Source organism: Castanea sativa, chromosome 1, assembly GCF_040712315.1.
Source record: "Castanea sativa cultivar Marrone di Chiusa Pesio chromosome 1, ASM4071231v1".
Taxonomy (NCBI): Eukaryota; Viridiplantae; Streptophyta; class Magnoliopsida; order Fagales; family Fagaceae; genus Castanea; species Castanea sativa.
In genome coordinates, this window is record NC_134013.1 from 47,126,413 (window position 1) to 47,154,388 (window position 27,976).

The following is a 27,976-nucleotide window of genomic DNA, read 5'->3' on the forward strand; positions in this document are numbered from 1 at the left end:
AATTCAAAAGTTAGTGATCTCATTGATTCCCAGAATTGTGAATGGCGAACTGATTTGGTGAAGCGGGGTTTCCTCCCAAATGACGTCCAGTCCATTTTAAGCATACCATTGAGTACTAGGATGCCACATGATAGGCTGGCGTGGGCATACACTCCAAAAGGAAAATTTACTGCTCGAAGTTCATACAAAAGCTTTGGATGAGTCCACGAATAGCTGGAGAGCCCTCCAATGGTGACACACGTAGGAGATTTTGGAGAACGATTTGGAGTTTAAATATGTCGAATAAGGTTAAGTTCTTTGCATGGAGAGTGTGCTGAAATATTATTCCAACAAAAGAAAATCTGTGCCATTGAGGGGTTATCACCGAAAACGTTTTTGAAGCTTGTGGGACGAGTGCTGAAACCAGTGGACATTTGTTCTAGGGATGATAACGCTCAATAGATGTGGTTGCATTCAGGGATCTGTTTTGAAACACAAGGGGTACGCTACTTGGAATTCATGGATTTGGTGTAGCACTTGGTTTTTGTGTAGCATACTACCAATGACCTATTGGAGATGATCTTTATGATAACTTGGTGTATGTGGTTCAATAGGAATGCCACTTGACATGGCTATAAATAATTTTTTAACAAGGGTATCTGACAGGCTTCGAGATTTTAGGTTTGTCTAGTTTTCTCACGTGAAGTGTCAAGGTAATAGGCAAGCACACATTTTGGAAAAATATGCCAAAAAAGTATTTAATAGTGATAACTTTGTAACTTAGATAAAGGAAAATCCAACGCTGATTGAGCTGGCTTTAGCTCAAGATGTTTTTTTTTTTGAAGAGGAAGACATCCTCATAATTCAGTAAATGGTAATAAGTCATTATACAAAGCTTGCACTACAGGTGGATGAGATTCCTCCAACCAGATTACATCATGTGACTCATTTTTTGCATGTCTAGCTAGCAAATGGGCTATAGTATTGGCACTCCTTTTAGTAAATAGCACTTGTGACCATCTGAGCTCCTTAAGAAGACTAAGCACATCTTGTACAATGTGGCCAACCCGAGAAGACAGACTCCTCTTCAGCTCCAACGCAGACATGACAGATTGGTTATCTCCTTCAACCACCATCTCCCTAAAGCCACACTCCAATGCAAACACCACTGCTCGCCTACATGCCAAGATTTCTGCTTCTTCGCTACACGATATTGGTGGTCCCTTGCCTGATAATGCAGCCATTACTTCACCGCGTTCATTCCGAATAACTGCCCCAACACCTGAAGCTTCTTCATCCTCGAACGTCGCTGCATCAAAGTTTAGTTTGGAAAGGTTCGTAGGTGGTGGCCTCCAGCAAGTTGGGTTCAAGCTTGGGAGTCTTGTGACTTGGTGGGATTGAGCATTTCTAAATTCCTCCATATAGTCCTCTGCCCTTCTATTCAATACGCTAGGTGCCTGCATTTGTTTTCCATGGATCATTGCATTTCTTTGATTCCATATTACCCACGCCTGCACTAAAAATAATTCTAACTCCTACATGGTGAGTCTAGCAATCAGCTCATCCCATAACTGAAGCATGTCTTCCGAACCCACATGACACTTCTGCAATCTAGCCGAGCAACCTGCCCAAATGTCCTGTGCCACACCACAATTCCATAATGCATGAATTTCAATTTCCGGTTCCATCTTGCACACTTCATAGCGGTTGTCTGCAACAATCCTTTTCTTCGCGAGATTTACCTGTGTTGGCAAAATGCTACGACAAGCTCGCCAGCCAAAGACCTTGATCTTGTTTGGCACCTTTAACTTCCAAAGAGTTTTCTATACCTCTCCTCCTATAGCTCCCCTAGAACTTTCAGCCCAGCCCTCTTCCATCCATGCCTTTTGCGCCTCTCGATACCTCGACTTAACAGAGTACTCACCTGATTTCTCGCCAATCCAAAACACTACATCAGATATGTCTCTATAGCTCAATGGTATACGCAATATGGCTTCAGCATCATCATGGTGAAAGTGCTGCCAAAATAATTATTGATCCCACCCCTTTGAGTCCTGATCAAACAACTCAGAAACCATCATGTCTTCTTCTAAGTTTGGTGCTGGATGGAGTACTTTGTTTGTTGGATGGTTAGGAATCCAAGCATCTTTAAAAACCCGAATGTGGCACCCATTACCTACCCTCCAACGTGACCCCTTTTGCAAAATATACTTGGCTGCCATGATGCTCTTCCAAGTTTAGGAGCTGTTAGGCAAATCAGTGGCCTCCAAAAAATGACTTCATGGAAAATACCGAGCTTTCAGGCATTGGGAAAGTAGTGATTCCTGGTCTTGCATCAACCTCCATCCTTGTTTGGCAAGCATTGCTAGATTGAATTGACGTAGATCCTTAAAACCTATCCCGCCTTCTATTTTAGGTCTAGCTAGTTTATCCCAACTTAGCCAATGAATCTTCCTCTCATTTCCAACCTGTCCCCGCCAAAACCGAGCACACATGGCTTGAAGTTCCTCACATAATTTAACCGGCAACTGAAATACACTCATAGTGTACGTTGGAATCGATTGAGCCACTGCTTTGATTAAAATCTCCTTTCCTGCTCTTGATAGGAATGTTCCTTTCCACCCTTCTAGCTTTTTCCACACTCTATCTTTGAGAAAAGAAAAAGTATGGTATTTGCTCCGCCCCACCAGAGTTGGTAGCCCCAGATAGGCCTCAAACCACTCCACTTCGCTCACCCCAAGCATGGCTTTAATTGACTCCCTTTTCTGAGATGGAGTATTGCTACTTAAATAGATTGAAGATTTCTCCATATTAATGCACTGACCTGAGGCTTCCGCATATAGTTTCAGAATCTCCATAGCTTCCTGAGTCTCCTTTTCAGAGGCTTTGCAAAATATAAGGGAATCATCAGCAAACAACAGGTGTGGGATTTTCGGGGCTTTTCTGCAAATAGAAACACCATGGATACGACCCTCTATTTCCGCTTTCTGCAAAAGAGATGTGAAACCTTCTGCACATAAAAGAAATAGATAAGGAGACAAAGGATCTCCCTGCTGAAGACCTCTAGTGGGGGTAATCCTACTATAAGGTTTGCCATTAATCAATACAGAAAAAGAAGATGAGGAGACACAACTCATCATGCGGTCTACCTAACTTCCCGGGAAGCCCAATTTAAGCATAATTCGCCTTAAAAAGCTCCATTCCACCCTGTCATAGGCTTTGCTCACGTCCAACTTCAAGGCTAGATTGCCTGTTTTACCCTTTCTCCTGCCATGCATCATATGTAATGCCTCATATGCCACAAGAACATTGTCAGTGATCAATCTTCCTGGAACAAACGCATTCTGTGTTGGGGCAATAATATGAGGTAAGATCTGTTTTAACCTGTTTGCCAAGACCTTTGCAATAATTTTGTAAATAACATTACAGAGGCTAATGGGTCTAAAATCAGACATCTTAACAGGACTTTTAATTTTTGGGATTAGCACAATATGGGTATGATTTAGTTCAGGAAGCATATGACCATTATTAAGAAACTCAAGAATAGCAGACACAACAGTATTACCTACAATATGCCAAAATTTCTGATAAAAAAGGGCGTTTATACCATCAAGTCCAGGCACCTTAGTGGGTCCCATTTGGAATAAAGCTACTTTTATTTCCTCCTCATTGAATTCATTGGTTAGACTCTGTTGCATTTCACATGACACCTTGTGTGATACGGCTTCAAGGCACTCATCAATTCTAGTACATGGGCCCATGGAGAATAAGTTGTTGAAATATTGTACTGCCACTTCTCCCACATCGTCCATATCCTCTACCCAACCACCCTGTGGATCCATAATTCCTTGGATAAAATTTTTTTGCTTGCGTTGGGATGCCTTTAGGTGAAATTTTTTTGAATTTTTATCACCATGTTTAATCCAATTAACCCTCGATCTCTGGGCCCAATAAATCTCCTGCTTTCTAAGCCATTCGTCTAACTCCTTGCTAACTTGGATAAAGTCATTCCTATTCTGTGGGGTTGGTGGAGCCCAGTTTAGTTCTTCAATTCTTTTCTACAAGTTTTTAATTTCTTCTGTTCCTGGATGAGTTTTGGAAGCACCCCACACTAGCAACCCCGAAGCACACCCACCAATCTTCCTGCTAATTGTTTCTAAGGCCGAGCTACCTCCTCCTCCATTCTCCCAAGCTTCTTGAATCACCTGCTCACACCCTTCCCAAAGCAACTATGCTTCTTCGAACTTGAAACCACGTCTCACTTTATGGCTTTGCTTCTGAGGTGCTCGGTTCTGAAGAATCAAAGGGAGATGGTCCAATGTGTGTGAAACAAGATGTGTTACTGTAGTTCTGGGAAATTTGGACTTCCACCTCTGATTCGCAACCGCTCTATCCAAACGGGCAATCCAACCCAAAAAGTTATTTTCGCTCTGCTTCACTATAAAGAATAGACAGTCACTTTGCCTCTTCCAATTCCACACAAACTTTTCCCCCTCTTTCTCTCATTGACGATCTCTAAAAAGCTCCACAATTCCTCTCTCATTGCTTATTAATTATAGCTCCTTTCAAACCTTTTACCACAACCCTTTCCTTCTCTCTCTCTCTCTCTCTCTCTCTCTCTCCAACCCAAATCGCCATAGCCTAGCCTTTCCTTGAGCTCCCTTTCCACCGCTTACCATCACCATCAATGGGTACTATCCTTTCTTTTCCACATTGGTTTGACTGAACCAAAATTTTATCTCTCTCACTCTATAATTTTTTCCTTCTTTGCCATCTCTCTCTCTTCAGAGTGGTGGCTAAAGGAGAGATCTCTAGCACATGGGTTTAAGGCTTCCACCTAGGTTTCAATCCCATGATGGCATGCATTGAGATTGTCTGTATATTTTATTTTTTTTTGAAAAAAATACAATAAAATCTATTTCAATCTACTGTATTTTAAGTTAATTTTGTATAGTTTTTTGTTTTGATTTTTCGTCTTTAAATTTAGGCCACATGGCAATCCATGTGGTAGTCTACTGTCATTAAAAAGATTTTTTTTTTTTTTTGTTAACACTGTTAATCATGTCAATATTTTTCATTCATCATTTAATGGTAAAGACAATTTCGACATAGTATCAATAGATTATAGACTAAATTAACACATTTGGAATGATAAGGAACAAAAATTGGGGACCAAATAAGTAGCTTATCTTATGATTTTCAATTTACCAATATATTAAAAGGGAAAACGACAAAGAGGAAATATAAAAACATTTAATCCAATCGTGGTGTAAACACCGAAATTCACACCCTCCATTTGCAACATGTCACATCTGTTGATCCACATTTCACTAAACAATATAATAGTGTTGCCACACACCACTCCACTTTAAAACCTAAAATAAAAAAATAAAATAAAAACCCACATTCCAACTTCAGTTCACAAGTACGTCACAAAGCTAAAGAACAAAAAGGCACAACCTCCAATCACTGGAGATGCCACCATCAGAGCAGCTATTGGAGTCGAAGTGCACCTTTATAGTTATTTTCTTAGGAAATGTTTGGTAACTATTTTTCGTTTTCTTGTTTTCAAGGGACAAAGAATTTTTTTTATTTTTATTTTTATTTTTTTTATTATTATTTTTTTTTCTGTTTTCAAAATGAAAAACATGTTTGGTTAGTTGAAAGGAAAAACACATTTTCCAAATACAAAATTCAGGAAATTTGTTTGGTAGTTGTCTTTGAAAAAGTTGAATTTTGTTTTCTTTGGTTAATTTTTTTTAAAACAATGATATTTATTCTAATTCAAAAACTACATTTGCTCCAAAGTATTTAAAATCCTTACACCTAAAGAAATTATAAATCAATTCTTTTGTATATAACATTCAAGCCTAAAACATTAATCATATAAGTAAGACTGAAACTATAACAATTATCAAGTGTTATAAAAGATAATCAATAACTAAAAAGTTTACTACATGGCATCAATGCCAGGGAATCAATTTCATCCAAAATAAATAAATAAATAACGTGGCATCAATGATGCTTATTATTTGCCAATATCGATCCTACGATTTGATCCCTATAAGCTACCATAGCTTCAACAGCTTCATCAGTTAAGTCAACAGTGTGCGATGGCTCACCCGAACTATCCCTACCTTCACCCTCAACAGTAAGGTTATCAATATTGAATTGAGTAAACAAGCGATAATTTCTTGTTGCCATTCGAATGAAGTTATGAATTGTGCAACAGGCTCTCATCACATTCCCTTGTCGACATGGTTTGTAGCAGGGCATTATTTTTAAGAATGGAAATCATGCCTTTAAAACGCCAAAACATCTTTCAATTACATTACAAAGAGAGGAATGTCTATGATTGAAAAGCTCTTTAGCACTTTAGGATGATCCCCACCTTAAAAGTCTCGTAGATGGTATCTCTCAGTACAGTACGGAGGTAGAAACCCCAAGGTGCATGGATAACCAGAATCCACTAAATAATAGCCACCTAACAGTAAAAAAAAAGATAGAGAGAAGTATGACATGGTGAATGGATTAAACTTGAAAATTGTAAATATGTAAGTGAGGCAACAATATATCTTACTAGATGGAGGCCATGGGAAATTATTTTCTGGCCTTTGAAGTGCATCTAAGAATACTCGTGAGTCATTGGCTGTACCCTCCCAACTCGTGTAAAAAAATGTAAATTTCATATCAAAATCACATGCTCACATTATATTATGGGTGATTGTGGCCTTTCTATTCCTATAGCTGACTTGCTTTGGTGCTGGAGCCCATGCATCGATATATGTTCCATCAATTGCGCCTATACATTTCTAGAAAAAATATAAACACAAGTATTAGCATATGCAATCAAATAATATTTGTATGATAAAATGAACAGTAACTTGGGATTACCTTGAAATATGGAAAGAACTTGGTATTGTTAGTAATATGTGGATGCACTTCATTACTTTGAGAAGGATGTATAATGAATTTTCTCAGGTGGCATATTGCTCTTACAGTTTCCTTAAATTGCTTGTCCACCGTCTCAGTTGAGTGTTGAAAATGATCAGCTATTACCCTTATCCTCACATTATGTCCCACTATTAATAGGAACATACCAATTGCCTCCTCCACTGTGATCCAGCGTGAGTTTGTTAAGGACTTATGTGTTCTCAAAAATTTAGAAAGACTTGTAAATGTTGGCCAATCCATGCGGAATAACTCATAACATGTTCGAGGATTGCTATTCAATATCTCTTTTATAAATGCATCACCAGTCAACATAGAGATACATTGAGGCTCCTTAGGAATATAGTTGTTTTTATTCTCAACAAACATTAGCAGGAAGAACATATCATCGTCCTCTTCCTCATCTGAAGAGGATGAACTGCTATAATAATTTGGTTCAACATTCATCCTGGAGAATTAAACAGCAAATTTGATCTCAAATAGTGCTTTTTATTAACATAAATAAAACATTATCAACATAAAAAAGAAAAGAAAAAAAAGATTACCATAAAATAACAATAAACCATCATTTAACAACATTAAATAACAATAGAATAGTACCAAATCATAGTTCAAAGGCCTTTAAATAAACATAATCTAATAGGGAAATTATTGTTTTGACATAATCCCCTACAGCCTACCCAACCAAACCATCCTCCTGGTGAAGCTCATGTTAACAAAGATCTCTTTATCATCAGGATCCTGCTTGAACTTCTCAACAACCTTCATAAATATTTCATCATTGACTTCTTCCATGGTCTCAAGGATATTAATGCACTTGCCTAAGGAGAAGTCATTTGTAGGTGCAATACTGCTACTAACTTCATCAATAGTATACCTCTTATACCTCTTAGCCTTTGCTTCAGATGCCTCTATCCTAGCCTTAGCGGCCTCAGCCATTGATTGTAAGACATCATTCATTTGGGAGCTTATTAACTCTCGCTTACTCTTCCTAGTCATAACTATCACTAGGATGCTTGCTCAATCGGGTTGTAATGTCACACAAAAAAAAAAAAAAAAAAAAGAAATGAAAAGGAGAGTGAGATAATGAATAGAAAAGGAATAGTAGAATCTACTGAAAAACCAAAGGCAGTCATGAAGGACAATCCGGTAAAGAACAATCAATTACATTACAAGTGGTTCTTTCAATCAAGGTTTTCTTTGTGAGGAAGATGGAGGGAGTGGAGGTGCAGAAGAAGATATAAAGGGTTCATCAGCTACGTTAGGTGCTAAATATTGAGTGAAAAAAAGTGGAAGCGCGGGAAAAGCTTTTGTGATTCAAGTGGATTGAACCAGTGCACTGGTTCATTAATAGGTGTGTAGTAGCATGTTTTAGCGTGTTTTCTGAGGAGAGTGAAAACTGAAAAATAAAAACAGCTCAAGACCGGTTTTTAGTTTCCTTCACAATATGGAAATTGAAAATAGTTTTTGATTTTTGCCTAAAATAAGTTACCAAACATGTTTTTTGCCTTAGGAAATAGAAAATTGTTTTTGAAAAGAGAAAACATAGGAAAAAAAAGGGTTACCAAACATGGTCTTAATTTCTAGGAAACTCAAACATTTAAACAAAAAAAATCAGGAATTTTGCTTTTAACTTTGGAGCTAATTAACCAAACAAATCCTATAACTTCTTCGCCGCACATCCTATAAATCCTGGAATCTAATAGATCCACATCAACTAAATATTCCCTCCTCCCCCCACCTCACTTCTCCAAACTCACAACATTTGATTGGTTTTCACTTCCTGAATCACCAATTTCCTTGAAGATTTAGAACCAAAAATTTTAATTTAAGCTGAAGAAAGACACACAACAAGGTTGATAAAACAATAATAACAATGCTTATATCTCACATTAAACAAATCCACACAATTTAAAATCATGGAAACAGCGGTGACTCTAGCGAGTTGTATTGGTGGGAATGAAAGATGGTTGAGGAGGGTGGGGTTCGTGAACACCACAGAAACAACAGATTGGACGACTTTTCTATACTTTGGTATTATGCTCCGGCAGCTCCTCTAATGGCAGCATCTCTTGTGGTTGGAGGTTGGGGCTTTTTGTTGGATTTTTTTTTTCTTCAAAATAACCAAATCCCTCAAACAATTTTATTAGTTAGCAAGATTTTGAAACTATTTAGCAGTCTAACAAATTGAGTCTGTTAGACTCGATTTTGCTCTTTGAAATCGAGCGAGTTGCAGTCGAGTTTCAGTTGGAAATCGAGTGTCTCACACTCAAGTTTCATACTCGAGAGTGAAACACTTGAGTTCCACATCAGAAACACCAACCCAGAGCAAGGTGGAAACAAACTTCCCAAATCTCACTATGTTTTCTTCTTCTTTGGTCTCATGAAGTTTGTAGCCTAGCAAGGAAATTGAGTTGTGGAGACTCGAGTTCCATGGAACTCAACCTTTTCACACTCGATTTAGCACCAACAAAATCGAGTTCTCTGGACTCGATTTGTTAGATTGCTAAATAGTTTCAAAATCTTGCTAACTAATGAAATTGTTTGAGGGATTTGGTTAGTTTGAAAAAAAAAAAACCCCTTTTTGTTCTTCAACTGTGTGTCGTGCGTGTGAGTTGAAGCTTGAATGTGGGTTTTTTTTAATAATTTTTTTATTTATTTATCAATTTGGGTTTTAAAGAGGACTGATTGTGTGTGGCAGAGCTATATAGTTTATTGAAATGTTGATATATTATGTTGCTATTGGAAGGTGCAATTTGGGGAGACATGGCAAAACGCGCGAGTCATGTTGGGTTTGGGTTGGGTCAATTGGGTTGCAAGTCAAATGGGTTGCAATTCAAAAAGGGTCATTTTAAGCGGGTTAAAAAGGGGGTTCAGATCAATTGGGTTGCGGGTCGGGTCGGGTCGGATTGACCCGTATTTTTCACATGATTTTTTTCTTTTATAAAGAAAAAATCATGTATTTACTATTTGGAAAGTCATGCAACAAATTGCTTAATGTAGAATGCATTACTTTTAATACACCACTTATATCAAGAATGAACTTAGTTAAACTTATTAATACTTATTCAATAATTATAAAATTATACAAATCCTAACATTACCATCTAAAACAAAATAACACAAAGATAAATAAAACAAATACACAAGTTTTATTCTATACAATATCAACATCCCATAATATAAAACAAAATTACAAATGACTTATTGGATAACTCATTTGACAAAGAATAAAAACATATAAGAAATTTACAATTTTGAAAATTAATTTTATAATTTATTATCAATTGTAGTTGGCACACTATTTCAATTTGAGATATACATTAAAGTTTGATTGTTTACATATTTATACATGGTCTCTTTTATGAATATCATATCATTGTTAAGCAACACACACTCTAGGAAATATCATAATTTATTTTGAAAAGCCGTTTATTTTGGCCATAAATTATTAAAAAATAGGTCTAAACATTTATAATTTATGCTAATTCGATACTTTGGCTTCACTATTTTCACACTTGTGAATATTTCTCACAGATGTCTATAATTTTAAATCTATGATTTTAACTCTACTGTAACCAGATTATCTTGGCATGTACTTTGCTATTTGATATTTAAAAATCTTTACTCATTACAGAATGGTCAACCATTCATCTTTCAATTAATTTGCATACAATTATGTAAATATCTCAATTGTTTCCTTAAAGCTCACAACAAACAATTAAACTAATATTGTCTTAATTTTATTATTTTTTTAACAAAAAAAAAAGTTTTAAAAAATGGTTCGAGTTCGGGTTGACCTACAAAAAAGCACAGGTTGGGTCACGGGTCAACCCATTTTTTATTTGAGTAAAAAAATCGAGTTCGGATCTGGTCGGGTCAGAATTTCTAGATTTGGGGTACGATGTCATGGCTAGATTTAATGTTTTCTAATAGGAAAGAATAATTAAATCTAGGAGTAATTTATTTAGTATTCTTGTAGTAAACTAATATATATTTTTTCCTCTATGTAACAATGGGTCTTAATAATAAAATTCATAGTGAGATCTACCATTTATGTAAAATGATGGGGAACCATGTCACTATACTTTGGTAATACCTAATATTTTTCCTATATTTAGAAAAAATAGTTACACAAAGCACATTAGCCAAGTGAAACCTTTCGAGTGTTCAATATAATGTTGTGAAAGCCTGAAGAAATTTTACACGATGTTCTCTTTGATGGACATAAACTTAATTGTTAGTTTCCAATAGTAAACCTCGAATTTACAAGGTGATAGGGTTTTAGAATCCACCAAAGAGAAATAGACTAAGTCTATATTTCTATAAATCTAAAAATTGAATTGCTTTTAGAGGCTACGATGCATCTAAATTCATGTTCCATAGATTTGGGTCGTGACAGTGTTGTCTTACGAGGAGCAACCAGTGCAAATTCTTAATAGGAAGGATCAAGTGCTATGTTCAAGGAGTATATCCTTAGTGAAAGTGTTGTGGAGAAATCATGCAATTCAAGAAGCGACATGGGAAAAAGAGGAAGTCATGAAAGAAAAATACCCCCATCTATTTTCTAATTGAGGTACGTCAAGGTTAGAGGACTAAACTTATTTTAAGAGGGGAAGAATGTGATACCCCCACATACTTTTATTTGAGGTTATTATCAAATTTTATTTTAAATATAATTGATGGGTCATAGGTATTCTTTTTATTAGTAATTGGAGTCCACTACCCCACCAAGCCCACATCTCTAATACGAACTATAGGGTAGAGGAAGAGATAGCCAGGGTTTTCATAGAAAGGGTTTTATCAAAGAGGTTAAGAGATTTTTCCTTGGAGCTTAAATCACATACAAGTGAAGCGGCAATCAGATTGTTCAAGGTATGATTTTTCACTGTTAGAAACAAGAATTAAGGAGTTAGAATTTTATCATAGAAAACTTTAGTGATGTGAAGATTGTTGAATTGGAAATTTCTTAGATTACGATTTTACACTGTTTGAATAATTCTAGAATCCTAGGTTGCCACTGTTCGGACCCTAGAACAAAAGCCAAAATTGTTAAATCCATGTATAAGGCTAACGTCACTTTAGTCAGTCTATAGGAACTTTTGGTTGTTGATTCATATACCATAACATTGATTCTAACTTGCTGGAGAATTTGCAGTAACCCCACCCATGTGCCACTAGTTAACTCTCACTTTTTGTCAAAGTCCAAGTTCTCTGATGGAGGGATTAATGGCCTTGGTAGTCCTTGCCTAGACTTTGACTATTCCCTAACACAATGAACCATTAGAAATCAATATGTCTACAATTCTTTAAAAGGATAATGACAGACTTGTTTCTTCTATCCAATTCTAATTGCATCTCAAAATGCTTAGATATGAAATATATTAGGGTCAATGATATTAAGTCCATGGAAAAGTCATATTAGTTTTGGCCCACAGTTTTCATTGGGATATATATTAAATCCTAGGTTTACCCATAGTGTCCCATAGTGTGAAATTTAGAACAAAGTTATGGTTATAGAGCCTAATTCATGTTTTATATAGTGGAGATTATTTCCAATTTGTGGAGTTTAGATTTTTTTTTGTAAGAGGTTTTTAAGAGTATTGTTTTTATGGAGTTTTAATTTATTTTGGGATAATTTATGTTTATTGAGTGATTTAAGTTCAACAAGTTAGTCATGCATCTAAATTCATGTTCCATGGGTTTAGGTTGTGACAATGTTGGTATATAAAACCCTAATTTGACTAAACTATGTTAAAAGCGCCTAAAAAGAAGGAAATAAATAACCTAAACTTAAAATAACAAAAATTACTTAAAAATACAAAAATTAAATAATTACAAAAATTAAATATTAAATTTTTTCTTCAATATTATTTCTTGTCTTGATTTGATCCCATAATGTCCAGAGACTAGAGTTGGAGAAATTATTAGGTCCATTATGAGGATTGTTGACATGGTCTTCTTTGACCTCCCAACCAATAAAATACTCTTATTTATGCAAATGTGACATTACCTGGTAATTTTTATTTTTTTATTTCTTGTGCTGATTAGGAAGTTCACTCACACATTTGCATAAATGGCATTATTTCATTGGCTGAAAGGACAACATCAACAGTCCTCCTGGTGGATCTAATAATTTTTTCTAGAGTTGACTACCTTCTACTTTTACTTAAATATTTTCTTGATTCTTTCCTTAATTGCGTCTGGGGATTTGCACTATTTGTAACTCTAAAAAGCAAATTAAAAAAATATATTAGAATGATAACATAGAAAAATGTGAGCTTTCAAAAATTTATGTAACAATATATATTTGAAGAAGTAAACAACAAGTCAATCTTCTTTTCAATATTATAAATATGTATTATTATAAATGGCATGATAAAATAAGGAAAAATTAAATTAAATAATTCCTTTTACTTTTGAAAAATAATTGCTCCCCACTTAGTTAGATAAATTCTTTATAACTCACAAAAAGCAGGTTAAAAAGCATGGTAGATTATGTTTATATTGTACCACACTAAAAAATAGATTATTAGTCAAAAAGTAATGAGAATAAAATAGCGGGTAAATTACTCAAGTTTTCTGTTTGACAAGTCTTATCATCAAAGACTTGCTTCTTCTTCTTTCTTTCTTTTTTTATTACTTTTAAAAAAAAAATGAATCTCTAAAGACTTGCTTGAGTCCAAGTCGATTCCATCTTATAAGAAAACAGTACAGTGTATAAAAAGCCTAACAAAATATAACCTTCAACCCATTTCAACCTATATAATATTAAATAGAATATCCATCTAGAAATACATTTTTTTTACATCCCAAACGTAGTGCATTCACTTCAAGTCTTCAACCCACATTTAAAATAATATAGTTTAACAAAAATATATCTATCTAGAAATAAGTTCTTTACACCCCAAAAAAGTGCATACACTTCAACCCAAATTCAAAATAACATAGTTGAACAAAATAAAATAACACAGTTGAACAAAAATTTAATATCCTCAGGGTTTGTAAAGTTTCAATTTCCAATTATATCCCTTGTAAGTTTTTGTAATTATTCACTTTTCTTTTTAAATTTAAAATATAACTTGGATATAAAAGGTATTTGACAACTCTAAAATAAAATGAATATTTATTTGTTATACTAGCTAAACAGGTTGTGTTAAATGGGTCATTTTGGGTTGACACAAATAAATTGGCGTATCAAAAATGTTTATTGGGAGTTACACGGTGTGGTGGGCCTTTTTGAGATTTGTGGGCTGAGTTACCTCTTGCCACACTACGGCCCGAATGTTCTGGGTTAGAGAATTGGGATCGGTCCAATTGCAACTCATCTTAAACCGGCTTGTGCACAAATTAAGGCCCCTTTTTTGAAAAATATGGTCGCATGCCCATGGCAGATAAAACTGTTACAAAAGAGTTACAGTAGAAAAATATAATATAACAACAACAAGAGAGACGCGTTTGCTGTTAGCCAAAATAAATAAAAGATACTTAATTAAGATAAAGAAAAGAATAGCACACCAACAAGAAACACATTGTAAAAAATGAAATGGCGAAGATAAAAGGGAAATAATGTTGATACTTAAACAATAAAATCAAAGAAGAAATGGTTAGTCTGCCGTACTCAGTTGCATTATGGAACTAAGACCAAGGAGGGAACCACTTCCTTAATGTGGATAACGTCGCAGGAAGATCTTGCTGTAGAAATTACCCACTTTGAGAGAATGGGTTTGAATGGCTTATGCCCCCAAAGAAAAATCCTTAATCCTCGACAGAGGGTATGCTTTTAGAGGAGAAGAAGGGATTAACCTATTGGTGCATGCCTACCATCTTACTCTTGCCTATTCTCTCTGTTTTTCTTTCTAACTTTCTTTTTCTAAGGTTGGTACTCTATTTTCCACTCTCTTCTTTCTTTTTACTTCTGTGTTCTTATTGTTGTTGTGATATTGTTGTGATCGTGATGATCGTGTTGATGGTGTCTACTGTGCACGGTGGAGGCTCCTTATATACTACTTGCCATGATTGGGTTTAACTGTTTTACCCTTTAACCACTTTTGTCTGGGTGTGGGTGTATTTTCAGACCACTCACTGGTTTGTCAGTTGTCCAGCTACCACTATTTACCTGTGCTGCTCATGCCACATCCCATTATCAGATAAATAATTCTATTTTGTTTGCTTGTTCACCATGGCATTCCTATCCACAACAAGGTGGGAATTCTCTCTCACTATCCCTCATGGCGTGCACCTAATGATTCCAACTCATTCTTCCCTCTTTGGAGTGGTATGTCATCCCAGCAGAATATTTTCCCCAAAAGAGTTTGAGCGAGAACCTCAAAATAGGCTCCCCCATTCTCCCCACCACCAGACCGTACTCTCTTTTACCTCTGTCCCATGACCCACCATTCATGTATTGGCTAGATATAGGTTGGTGGTACCTAAGCCTTGTGCTTGCTCCACTTCCGTGTGTATCCAAAGGTTGTCTGCTACTCATGCGTTTTGCATGGCCTGGATGCTCGTCTGTGTGTTTTGCCCCCTATTCTTGACCTCGTGTGGCGTGAACTGATTTCTAAGTCTTCATTCTTTATGACTTGCTTCCTTCAAGGGCTGGGCCTTGCTTGATTGTGGGCTTTGCTTGGTTGTGGGTTTTTCTCTTCTTAACTCACTCCTTGTTTCTTCTGCGGATTTGCTAGCATTCCTGCCATGCCATTCTATTATTCCTGCTGTGGCGTTATTTGATCCATGCTTGCTGTGGTGTTATTTTGGGCCTACTGTATGCTGTTCTTTTACTTAATTACAGTGACCCTGTATTGTGATTAGGCCTGCATTCATGCTATTTCGGGACTTCTTGACCCATTCTATTGCTTATGGGCTTCCTTGGCCTATTTTTTTTCTTCTTGGGCATCCTCGGCCCATTTTGATTCTACATTCCCATGGAATTTTGCTAACTCTTTTGAGCTTCTCGACTCAATTACCATATCCTTTACTTTTGGGGTTCATGGGCTTTTCCATCAACCCTTTGCTCACTTACTTCATTACTTCAGGCCTTCTTTGGCCCATTCTTTCCATTTCGTATGATGCCCATGGGTTTACTACTTCTTTCTCTGGGCTCCTTTAGGTTCGCTTGCTTCCTTTGAGACCCATTTATTATTTTCTAGGCCTATGATTCATTATTCTTGCTATTTGGGTTTAATGGTTTTTTTCTCCAATTTACTAACTCTTTTCTACCCATATTGTTGGGTTTCTTCCAGATATTAGGCTTTTCTACCAAAATGACCATCAACACATGGGTTGACTCACTTATAACGCGTTTCTTATCATGTTGCTTTTGAGTTGACCCGTTTATGACCTAAACCCGCTAAGGCTCAACCCTAACCAGAAAAACCCATGTTGTGTTCGGGCTTGGGTAAAACATTAACACCCCTAGTAATACTACACACAAATTATTTTACAGCATTTTTACAAACTGCAAATATGGTTTTAGTAATTTTCAAATAATTATTAGTAAACATAAATGTGATGTTTGTAGTGGACTCATATTAGAACTAATAAGAATTTGTCACATCAATAATTTGTAAAAATGTTGTAAAATAGTTTGTAACTATAGTATTACTCCTTAGGAGGAAAAATACGTGGAAATATTATTATTTTTTCATTAAATTTTGCAAGATTCAAATTAAATAGGATGTGTACATATACGAGGTTTAAATTGAAATATTTATAGAATTTAAAGTTAAGCTTAATTAAAACTTAAAAGTTATGTATATGTATTATGATAATGACGTGGCTTTCAAAAGCTTACATGGTAACATTAAAATAATTCATAAAAAAAAATGCAAACTGTTTATATATGATTTATCAAATTTTTTTTTAATATTACGTAATTTGTTTACTTGATTTTTAAATTAATTTGTGGTTCAACGAGTAAACAGTGAATTGAACTATGGATCTTGTTTTCTCAAAAAAAAAAAAAAAAACTATGGATCTTGTGATTCGACTCCCGGATTGAATTACTATTTTTCAAACGCCCGATAATAGCGCTGAGGTAATGAATTAATTATTTTTGTTCCTTTGAAAGCAGGTAATGACTTTGACTAGTGCCAAAAAAAGAAAAGAAAAAAGCCCCTTCTCCTATTTGGGGCGGCTTCTCATAAAAAAAAAGAAAAAAAAAGTAATGACTTTGACTCATTACCTCAGCGCTATTATCGGAGTAGCGACAACTATTTGCCCTTTCTTTACGTTGGACAACTCATTTTTCCTTTTCCATTTTTTTTCTTGTTTTTTGTCTCATTCTTTTCGTCTTTACGTTGGACAACTCATGTTTTCTCTCTTTTCTTTTTTAATACAGTGTTCTTTTATTTTATTTTTTACATTGGACTAATTTTTTTTTTCTTCCTTGTTCGTTTGTTTTTGCTAGTCAGTACCCATCTCATCTCTGTGCTATGTTTTTCCCCATTGTTTTATAAAAAATGTAATAATTATAATAATAAAGAGAAAAAAATATATAATAGGTATATGTTTTAATTTTTATAAAACATTATTTTATTAATTTTAATTGATAAGTAAGTAATATATAATGACAAATAAATGTATTTCTTATATATAATGACATAAGAGTAAATTTAGTCAAATTATATTTTCCATCCTTTTATTTTTTTCACTCTCCTAACCAACCACAAATGAAGGTAAGTAAAATTTTTTCTATCTTCCTAATTTTCTATCCTTCTATTTTTCCATCTCTAGAATCTATTTAGTTGGAAGGTAGAAAAGTGGAAAGATAGAAAATGAGTAGTGGATAGAAAAGTAAGACGATAAAAAATATTTTAGTTTTTCTTATTTGTATTTCGTTGGTGGTGGAAAAGTTTAAGGATGGAAAAAAGATGTTTGTATAAATTTACTCATATGTCCTTATTAAAAAATGATGCCCAATTAAAATAAAAAAATGTCAAATAATCATAAAAAAAGTCACACCCATATTTATTTAAAAAGGAAAATCATGTCTAGAAAAAAAAAAGTAAAAGTTATTTATTTACTCAATTGAATTTTCCACTACCGACTAATTATGATTTGCATGACCTATTTCAAAATTGTCTTGATTTTGGATTTCCTACTCATCTCCCTTACTCTAGTTGCTAGTGCTAAGCATAGAAATCTAGTGGCACTTTTCCTGGATTTTTTTTTTCCCGTATTGTTCTAATGTTACAGAATGCGTAATTTAAGCAGCTCAACGTCCCTCTTTTTCATCATCTTATCATCATTCATCTTGATTTCCATACCAACATCTCTTTGTGCTCACAACAAGCAATATATAAATTCCAAGAGATCTTTCCTGCAGCGTGCCCACACCCGAAACCTACGTCAACCATTGTGGTTCACTGCACCACCACCGCAGTTCAGGGTGACATCACATCAATTGGCTGAGCCGCCTCAACTCGCAGGTCTGGATTTTCTGCTCTATTTGGTTCTACTTTTGTGTTGTTCTTGTGCTTGTTGAATAGTGGTGAAGTTGACATTTTCTGTGTCATGACTCATGAGAATGCACTTGGCTTTCTCTTTATTGAGTAAAGTTATAGCTTTAGACTACAACTAATTCTGTAACTAAATTTTGTTCTTAACTTTATATGTTAAAGGTAATTTGATAATTTTATGATTTTTAGAGATGTGTTATGCCCAAGTAGTCAAGTCTAATTACGAGTTTCAAGAAGTCATTTTTTTAATAGGAATAGATGTATTAGTATATTATATTATTTAAAGAGATATAATGCTTTCTATGGAAGAGAAAAATAAATTATTTGATTTTTAGAGAAGCTTTGAAAGCTTGTTTGAGGTTTGTGTGATGCCACCTTCCCTTCGAGTCCAAATATTCTGTTTTACTTTTTCCGCTCCACTCTATACCCCACGAATAAAAACTTGTCACGTGTTCACCTAATTAATTAAATACTACTATTAATTAATAACAGTAGCATTAATAAGTCAATAATAATAGTATTTAATTACTTAGGTGAACACGTGACAAGTTTTTATTGGTGGAGTATAGAGTGGAGTAGAAAAAGTGAGATATAAGATTTGGACACCCTTCTCTAATGCATGATGCCAAAGGAATCCTAGGTGTGATTCCTAAAATTTTATTATTTTCTTTTTGGTTCTAAATTTCCAGCAACTTAAACCATTGCAAATAAAGTTGATTTGTCACTTTTACCCTTAAATCCAAAATTGCAAAACACCCTATAGAATTCATATCCATCAAATTACCTTGAAATTCTCAAATAGCCCTTAACAACCATCAAGGATGGAGTTAGGACTTGGAATTAAGGGGGTAGTTCTGCCACTGTCGTTCGGTGACTCTAACCTCTAGCTCTTTTGCTACTTAACTGCTGAGTTGTGTATCTGATGGGTAAATTTTGTTGATTGGACCTAATTTTTTTTAGCTTTGTTTTTGGTAGTTTTCATTGTTGGGCTAATTGTTTAAGGCTTGTATATTTTTTTTAAAGATTCTAGATGAATAAATTTTTTTATGGCCTTTAAAAGGAGGAAATGTTAGAGCAACAAATTTTTTTACAAATCACTGAAATGAGAAGTGGTTATTGGTAAGTAAAAAAGTGATATAAGTGTTGGGCTCAAGTTTGAACAGTAATAATTTGTACCTCAACAGTTTATAAAAATGTTGTAGAAAACTTTGTGATTGCAACATTACTTTAAAAAAAGTCAATGATATTGTTAGGGGTAGCAAAGTGTAATTTTATAAAACAAAATTACTAAAACTAGTACCTATATATATACTTGTAATTTTTATTTTGAAAAGAATTGGGAGGGGGGGGGGGGGGGGGGGCATTGTCCCCAAGGCCCAAGGTGTGCCTCCATCCTCGACAACCATGTTATTGTTCATAGCATAACAATCCAGATTTTGGGATTTCACCTTCGTTTTACCCCAAATCCAACTGTTCTTTCCCTCCATTAATGGAAAACCTATAATCTTTATTGTTTCCCAACATTTTCCCCACCAAACCCTACCCCTAATTCTTAAAAATCTAAATTGTCCACGTGCAAACAGTTTTGACCAAGAATTCAAAATCCAAATTTTCTTTGTTCCCCCTTATCCTATGTCAATTCTGAAATTGAAGAGAGGTTTTACATCCTTTAGGGTGAAATTAAGTGATTGTGAGCATGATGATTTTATTTTCAAATCATGGGATAATTCAATGGATTTAACCTTTGATTGAATGATATAAAGAATTAAATTACAAAATTTAAAGTCCAAGAAGTGGTTTGCATAGAAAGGGAACCATCTAGAGCCAATAATTTTAATAATGAGGCCTTAGAAACTACTAAGCCAAGTAGCCAATCTCTTGAGGTCAGAGTCGCCCTTTTTTTAGCTATTAAGTTAGATGTTTGATATATATAAGTGGTGATTTATAGTCACCGTAAACCCTAAATTATGTACAAGTAATAACATCATTTTTAGAAAGAGGTCTAATTAATTTTATTGATATAAGTATAACTAATTTTATATTTTTTTTGCAGGACCAACTATACATCGTTCGGAGCTGGTTGGAGTAGTTGTTGGTATAATAATAGTCAATACAAAATATGCAATTTCTTTCCTTAACGAAGGACCATTCTTTTTTTTTTCTTTTTTTCTTTTTTCTTTTCCTAAAGAAATGCATGACTTATATTTACCGAAAGAAATTATTATTCAGTTAATTTATTAAAAAAGATGATTCTAATCTTGAAATTATATTAACACCCATGTTGGGTGAGTTGGTACTTTCCCAAGTCTTAAAGGCTTGAGGAGTCATGGACCCAGGTTCAAGTGGTCCCGGGATGGGGAGGGGTGGGGTTATACTATTGATTGTAATAAAAAAAATTATAAAAAAAAACACACACACTAACACAATTACGGCATGTTTAGTAGACTGTAATATTATAGTTATTCTCATGATTTAACTATTCAGAAGTTTGGTTATGTTTTTATTAGAGGTAATAGTCATTTCTTATAAATAGCTATTTTTTAAAATGAAGAATAACTATTCCTCTCTAAATTTGTTGTAATAGCTATTCCTTAATAACTGTAATCATTTATAACATTAACATATTTTCAAATAAACAAACTTTCCATACCCACCTAACAATTATGGAAAAAAAAAAAACTATTCAAAAAAATAACTTATCTCTCTCTCAAATTTAAAAATATTATTTTCTTAGAAATGTAATTGTATGAGTAAGATGTTTTCTAAAAAAGAGCCTAAGCTTTATTCTAATATTACAATTCACAATCAAACTCATGAACAAGTTTAGTTATTCCATTACAACATATTTATTTTCAATAATAAAAATTACCATTCCTATTGTAATCTATATTTAGTATATTAAACATGCTGTTAGTTAGGATTTGAAACACTGACAAGTGACATACATTGAACGCCACAGCAGACGTGTTAGTTGCACCTCCAATAAGTATTGTGATAGAGAAATTTTCATAAAAAATTTTCTTAATTAATAAGGTTTTTTGTTACAATTAGTAAATAATAAAGTAGTGTTAATGATATTCTTGTTAAATGCCATGTTACTCTTCTCATTCTCTTCAATTATAATTAGCAAAATGAAAAGAAATCATTGAAAAGGTCCCTTAATTATGGGCTTTGTCCCACGTTGTTAAAGAGAAAGTTAGACAATTGATTTTATAGATGCTTAAGCCATGCCATCTTCGGATTTAAATTAATCCTTTTGGGATAGGCTTGGGACTTACAACTTTCATCTAATTATAATTATTTTAATCTCTTTCATATTATTAAATCATTATGGGATAGAGGAATAAGAAGCAATTTAATTGTCCTTTCCCTAATTTCTTTTCCAAAATTTTGAATCTCTCAGCTCATTCAGACTTTCAATTATTTTGTATCTCAGCTTCATCGCCAACCTCACATTCACCAACTCCAGTCTATGCGCTACCACCACCGTTCAATGTGCCAGCAGAAGTTCCAGGTTGGATTTCTTTATATTTTTCACCCTTTCTATATCTTTGGTGAATAATGTTAAATATAGGGTATGCGTTGGAGAGAATGTTCTTGGATTCCTTATGAAGTTTCATTTTATTGATACTACTTATTCAATTGTCAGTCCAAATTAGGCAACGACTAAATTATGACTAGATTATTTATTAAATGCTGTAAAATAATAGAATCTTCAATAATTAATTAATAATTAGTCCTTTATTGTTTCCCAACATTTTCCCCACCAAACCCTACCCCTAATTCTTAAAAATCTAAATTGTCCATGTGCAACCAGTTTTGACCAAGAATTCAAAATCCAATTTTTCTTTGTTCCCCCTTATCCTATGTCAATTCTGAAATTAAAGTGAGGTTTTACATCCTTTAGGGTGAAATTAAGTGATAGGCATGATGATGTTCTTTTCAAATCTTGGGATAATTTAATGGATTTAACATTTGATTGAATGATATAAAGAGTTAAATTACAAAATCTAAAGTCCAAGAAGTGGTTTGCATAGAAAGGGAACCATCTAGAGCCAATAATTTTAATAATGAGGCCTTAGAAACTACTAAGCCAAAGTAGCCAATCCCTTGAGGTTAGAGTCGCCCTTTTTTAGCTATTAAGTTAGATGTTTGATATATATAAGTGGTGATTTATAGTCACCGTAAACCCTAAATTATGTACAAGTAATAACATCATTTTTAGAAAGAGGTCTAATTAATTTTATTGATATAAATATAACTAATTTTATATTTTTTTTTGCAGGACCAACTGTACATCGTTCTGAGCAGGCTGGAGTAGTTGTTGGTATAATAATAGTCAATACAAAATATGCAAATTCTTTCCTTAACAACGGACCATTCTTTCTTTTTTCTTTTCCTAAAGAAATGCATGACTTATATTTACCAAAAGAAATTATTATTCAGTTAATTTATTAAAAAAGACTATTCTAATCCTGAAATTATATTAACACCCATGTTGGGTGAGTTGGTACTTTCCCAAACCTTAAAGGCTTGAGGAGTCATGGACCCAGGTTTGAATGGTCTCGGGATGGGGAGGGGTGGGGTTATACTATTGATTGTAAACACACACACACACACACACACACACACACACAATTACGGCATGTTTAGTAGACTGTAATATGCACTGTAATGTTATAATTATTCCTATAATTTAACTATTCAGAAGTTTGGCTATGTTTTTATTAGAGGGAATATTCATTTCTTATAAATAGCTATTCTTTAAAATGAAGAATAACTATTTATCTCTAAAATTGTTGTAATAGCTATTCCTTAATAGCTGTTGTACGGGCCCTACCCCCCTGTCAAACCCAATTGCCCTAAGGCCCGTAAGGACTAACTCTTATAAGGGTCCCTTGCCAACCACACATTGTGATGCTCATGCCGTCCAAGAGGTCTGATCTAGGAGCGCTCAAAGCAGCCTGTGGCATGTCGTGCCGAGCATATAATTACCTACGGAGTTGGTCCCGGCGCCACTATCATTTTCTCCTTCCCACCACCCAGCGCTCATTTAGACGAAACGATATTGGACCTCTTTTCCATTGCCTAGGGAACGCCCGTGTTGAGCATCAAACCCAGCGGTGGAGCCAGTTCCAATGTCACTCATTTTCTCCCACTCTCAACTAAACCCACACGTAAGGGTAATAGTATTGGACCCCTCCCTTCACCCATCAAGAGAATAATCATGATCATTCCACTAAATTTGGCTATAAATAAACGAAGAAGAATCAGTGATATGGGTTGGCAATTTCAGAGTAAGTAAAGACAAGGAACCAAGAGCGGTGTCAGTTCCCCCCCGAGGAAAAGAAGGGAGAGACAATGTGGAAGCCAAGTACACGGGCCTGCCGGGCGTAACATCACCCTTTGTAGGAAATCCAGAAGCCCACTATACAAATAGATTGTGAGCCCAAATCCCTGCGAGGCCCACGCGCCCAATTTTGGGACGCACAATTGGCGCCGTCTGTGGGAAACTCCTACGTAGCTGTGGTGCTATCTTGGCATGCTCGTAGAGATGTCTGGAAATGGACAGAGAAGCCATGCGGAAAGCGGCATTGGCGGGACGTTGCGGGGGTCTACATGGCGGGAAAGGAGGCAAAAAAGGCAAGAGGACAGAAGGCACAAGGAGGTAGAAGAGTCTAGGCCCGGGCAAAGATCGTATCAAACCCGCTGGACTGTTTCTGACGTTTCAGGCCGCAGCCACCTTGACGGAAGAGACCAGGAGCTTGAGCGGAGAGACCAAGAGCTCGAGCACCTGCGCAGGGCAGTTAGGGAGCTAGAGTTGCAAGCGCGGGGCAGACGAGGGAGAGGGGATCGTGGAATGCAAAGAGGAAGGTCTGCAAGTGTAGGGAATCACCGTGAGGCCGGATCTCATCAGTTCGGATCTCATAGGCACCGTGACCGCCCGCGAGAATATGCGGACCGTGAATCAACCTCACCTGATGCCGAGCAGCCATGAAACGCGCCAATGTATACCATGAGCCGAGCATTGCAACAAGCAGCCCGGTCACCATTCTCTAGAGATATTAAAAGCGCGCCAATGCCGAGCCGGTTCGCGAGGCCACCGTTCAATTCCTACACTAGGAAGACAAACCCGGTGGAACATGTGAGTCACTATATCCAGATGATGTCCTTGCACTCTCATAACGATGTATTGATGTGTAAGGTTTTCCCCTCGAGCCTCGGGCCCACTGCATTGAGGTGGTTCAACGGGCTGAAGAAGGGCTCGATCCGTAGTTTCTTAGAATTGATCCAAGAGTTCGGAGTACGGTTCATGACGTGCAGCCGAGTGCCACAGTCCGTGGACGCATTGCTATCAATGAAGATGGGGGCGGGAGAGACCCTTCGAAACTACGCCAGCCGATACTGGGAGCTGTACAACGAGATCGGCGGGGAAAACGAAAAGATCGCGGCTAGTACCTTTCGGATGGGCCTGCTTGAGGAGTCTGGGCTGAGAGAGTCGTTGACCTTGAAGCCTACTGAGGATATGAGGCAGCTGATGAGGCGAATCGAGGAGTATAAGCGCCTGGAGGACGATCGGCTGCAGTCTAAAGGGAAGGAGCTGATGACCAGCTATCCTCGGAACAACAGCTTTAACCCCAGACACAGGAAGGATTTGAGGATTCAGGAGCCCAGCCCGGTGGTTGGGGGAGTCAATGCGACATTCAAGGAGCCTGTACACCGCATCATTCATAGAATAAAAAATGAGCCGTATTTTAGGCGATCAAATAGGATGGCAGGCGACCCGTTGAGGAGAAACTAGAACCTGTATTGCTCCTATCACAGAGATAAAGGGCATACCACCGAGTAGTGTAAGGTGTTGAAAGATCACCTAGAACAACTAGTGAAGGTGGGGCATTTAAAGGAATTTCTGGTGGAGACGGGTAGTTAGGAGACCGAACAGGCTGGACGGCTGCAACGAAACCCTCTCCCTCCCCTTTTAGGAGTGATAAAGGTCATTCACGCCGCTCCAAGGGCAATTATGACACCCACCACTAAGGGGGTGTTGACTGTGGTGTCAACAGAAGGAAGCACAAGTGAGCAACCCCCGGGGAAGAGACCGAGGTCAAATACACAACCCATTGTGTTTGACGACGACGACCTGGAGGTTACTACCCAGCCCCACCACGACGCTCTAATAGTCACGGCCCAAATAAGGGGGTTCATAGTGAAGAGAATAATGATCGATCAGGGGAGTGGCGCAGATGTGATGTACCTAGACTTGTACCGGGGGCTCGGCCTAAAAAAGGAGGACTTGTCCAAGTATGATTCACCTTTAATGGGATTCGACGGGCACATGGTGATCTCAGAGGGGCAGATTTCCCTCCCGGTTATCATGGGAGGACGGAAGGTGTTGGTGACGTTCATAGTGGTCACATCTTTCTCACCGTACACTGCAATATTAGAAAGACCGTGGATACACGACATGGAGGCTGTGCCATCCACCTTGCACGTAAAGATCAAGTTCCGAACTGAAGAAGGGATTACAGTGATAAGGGGCGATCAGCATGCGGCCAGACAATGTTTGGTGACCGTGGCCATCGAACAAACTAAGCAGAGGGAACCAGTTGAGAATCCGCCCCAACAGCAATTACAGGACCCCAAGGGGGAGGGGACCAGCTCTGCCGAGGATTTAGTAAGCATCAAGATCCTGCTAGGAAGTGAGAGGAGTTTTCAGATAGGGGCAGGCTTGAGTAATGGGGAGAGGGTGCAACTGCTGTTATTCCTTATACAAAATGTGGATGTATTTGCGTGGAGTCCATATGAGGTGCCCGGCGTTGACCCCGAGTTCATAGTTCACAAGCTGAATGTGGATCCATCATTCCCACCCAAGAAGCAGAGGCCGAGAAGGTCTGCTAGGGAGCACGCAGACGCCATCAGACAGGAAGTTGGGAGGCTGAGAGAAGCGGGGGCCATAAAGGAAACATTTTTTCCGGAATGGCTCTCAAACACGGTGGTTGTTAAGAAGAAGGGTGGCAAGTGGAAGGTTTGTGTTAATTTTACCGATCTTAACCGAGCATGTCCGAAGGATCTGTTTCCAATGCCGAAAATCGACCAGTTGGTGGACGCCACATACGGGCACCTGAGGATGAGTTTCCTCGACGCTTTCCAGGGCTATCACCAAATTGCCCTGGCTATCGAGGACTAGGAAAAGACGACATTCTTAACGCCCGACGCTAACTACCACTATTCCGTGATGCTGTTCGGTTTGAAGAACGTGGGAGCCACATATTAACGAATGATGACAAGGATGTTTAGGGATAAGGTTGGACAGATGGTGGAAGTATACATTGACGACATGGTGATAAAAAGCAAGCAAGTGGGGCATCACATTGGTGACCTGAAGGAAGTGTTTGAGATACTCCGACGACACCGGCTGCGCCTCAATGCCGACAAGTGTGCGTTCAGGGTTGGATCCGGCCGATTCTTGGGATATTTGATTACTAAACGGGGGATAGAGGTCAGCCCCGACCAAATCGAAGCCGTAAAATGCCTCCGACCTCCGGGCAACCTGAAGGAAGTGTAAAAGCTGACTGGTATGCTGACAGCCCTTAACCGGTTTATCTCCAAGTTCGCTGATCGGTGCCGTCCTTTTTATCAACTTCTGAAGAAGTGGAAAGGATTCCGCTGGGACGAGAAATGTGACGGGGTCTTCCAAGATCTGAAGGATTACCTTGGCTGAGCATCGACGTTGTCAACTCTCGAGCCGGGAGAAGACTTATACATGTACCTCTCCGTGTCCGAGCATACGGCGAGCGCTGTACTACTAAGGGATAATGGGGCACAGATCCCGATTTATTACATCAGCAAGACGCTAGTCGACGCTGAGACTAGGTACCTGCCACTGGAAAAGCTAGTGCTGGCACTCGTACACTCCACCCAAAAGTTGCTCCATTATTTTCAGGCCCACACGGTCCATGTATTGACCGAGTACCCGCTTCAGTCACTGTTGAGGAGATCTAACTTCACGAGGAGGATAACTAAGTGGGGGACTCGGTTGGGCTCTTTCGACATCAGATACAAGCCGAGGAACTCTGTGAAGGGATAGGTACTCGCGGATTTTATTGCCGAGTTCTCGCCGAGAGCTACTAATATAACCGACGCGGTAAAAATCAGGCCATGGAGGGTGTTTGTGGATGGAGCCTCCAATGCGGCTGGAGCAGGGGCAGGAATCATGGTCGTCACCCCAGAAGAGCTGAAGCTGGAACACTCGTTCAGGTTAGGCTTCAAGGCTTCTAACAATGAGGCCAAATATGAAGCTCTACTTGTAGGGCTGAGGGTTGCCATGGATCTGAGGGCAAGGGAGGCGGAGGTATACTCGGACTCCCTCCTCGTGGTAAGTCAGGTCCAGGGGAGTTTCGAGGCCAAGGATCCCCGGATGGTAGAGTACTTGCGGCTAGCAAAGCAGATGATGGATAACTTCGATACGGTCAAGATAGAGCAGATAACCAGGGGATAGAACCGGCATGCCGATTCCTTGGCAACCCTGGCATCATCGATAGCTGACGAAGTGCCTCGGCTAATTAGGGAGGAATTGGTTCTCG

General features: G+C 37.2%; 3 protein-coding genes across 3 annotated transcripts; 2 read left to right on the forward strand and 1 right to left on the reverse strand.

Annotated features, from left to right (window-relative positions):
- Positions 1 to 836: 836 nt before the first annotated feature.
- On the reverse strand, positions 837 to 1,442 carry LOC142628417 (uncharacterized). The gene has a single exon (XM_075802525.1). It carries the CDS (start codon positions 1,440 to 1,442, stop codon positions 837 to 839), a length of 606 nt encoding a protein of 201 aa, XP_075658640.1.
- A 22,957-nt stretch (positions 1,443 to 24,399) lies between these two features.
- Positions 24,400 to 25,194, forward strand: LOC142628431 (uncharacterized). Its single transcript, XM_075802537.1, has one exon. The coding sequence runs from the start codon at positions 24,400 to 24,402 to the stop codon at positions 25,192 to 25,194; it is 795 nt and encodes a 264-aa protein (XP_075658652.1).
- Positions 25,195 to 25,413: 219 nt separating this feature from the next.
- On the forward strand, positions 25,414 to 26,580 carry LOC142628442 (uncharacterized). The gene has a single exon (XM_075802549.1). It carries the CDS (start codon positions 25,414 to 25,416, stop codon positions 26,578 to 26,580), a length of 1,167 nt encoding a protein of 388 aa, XP_075658664.1.
- Positions 26,581 to 27,976: the final 1,396 nt, after the last annotated feature.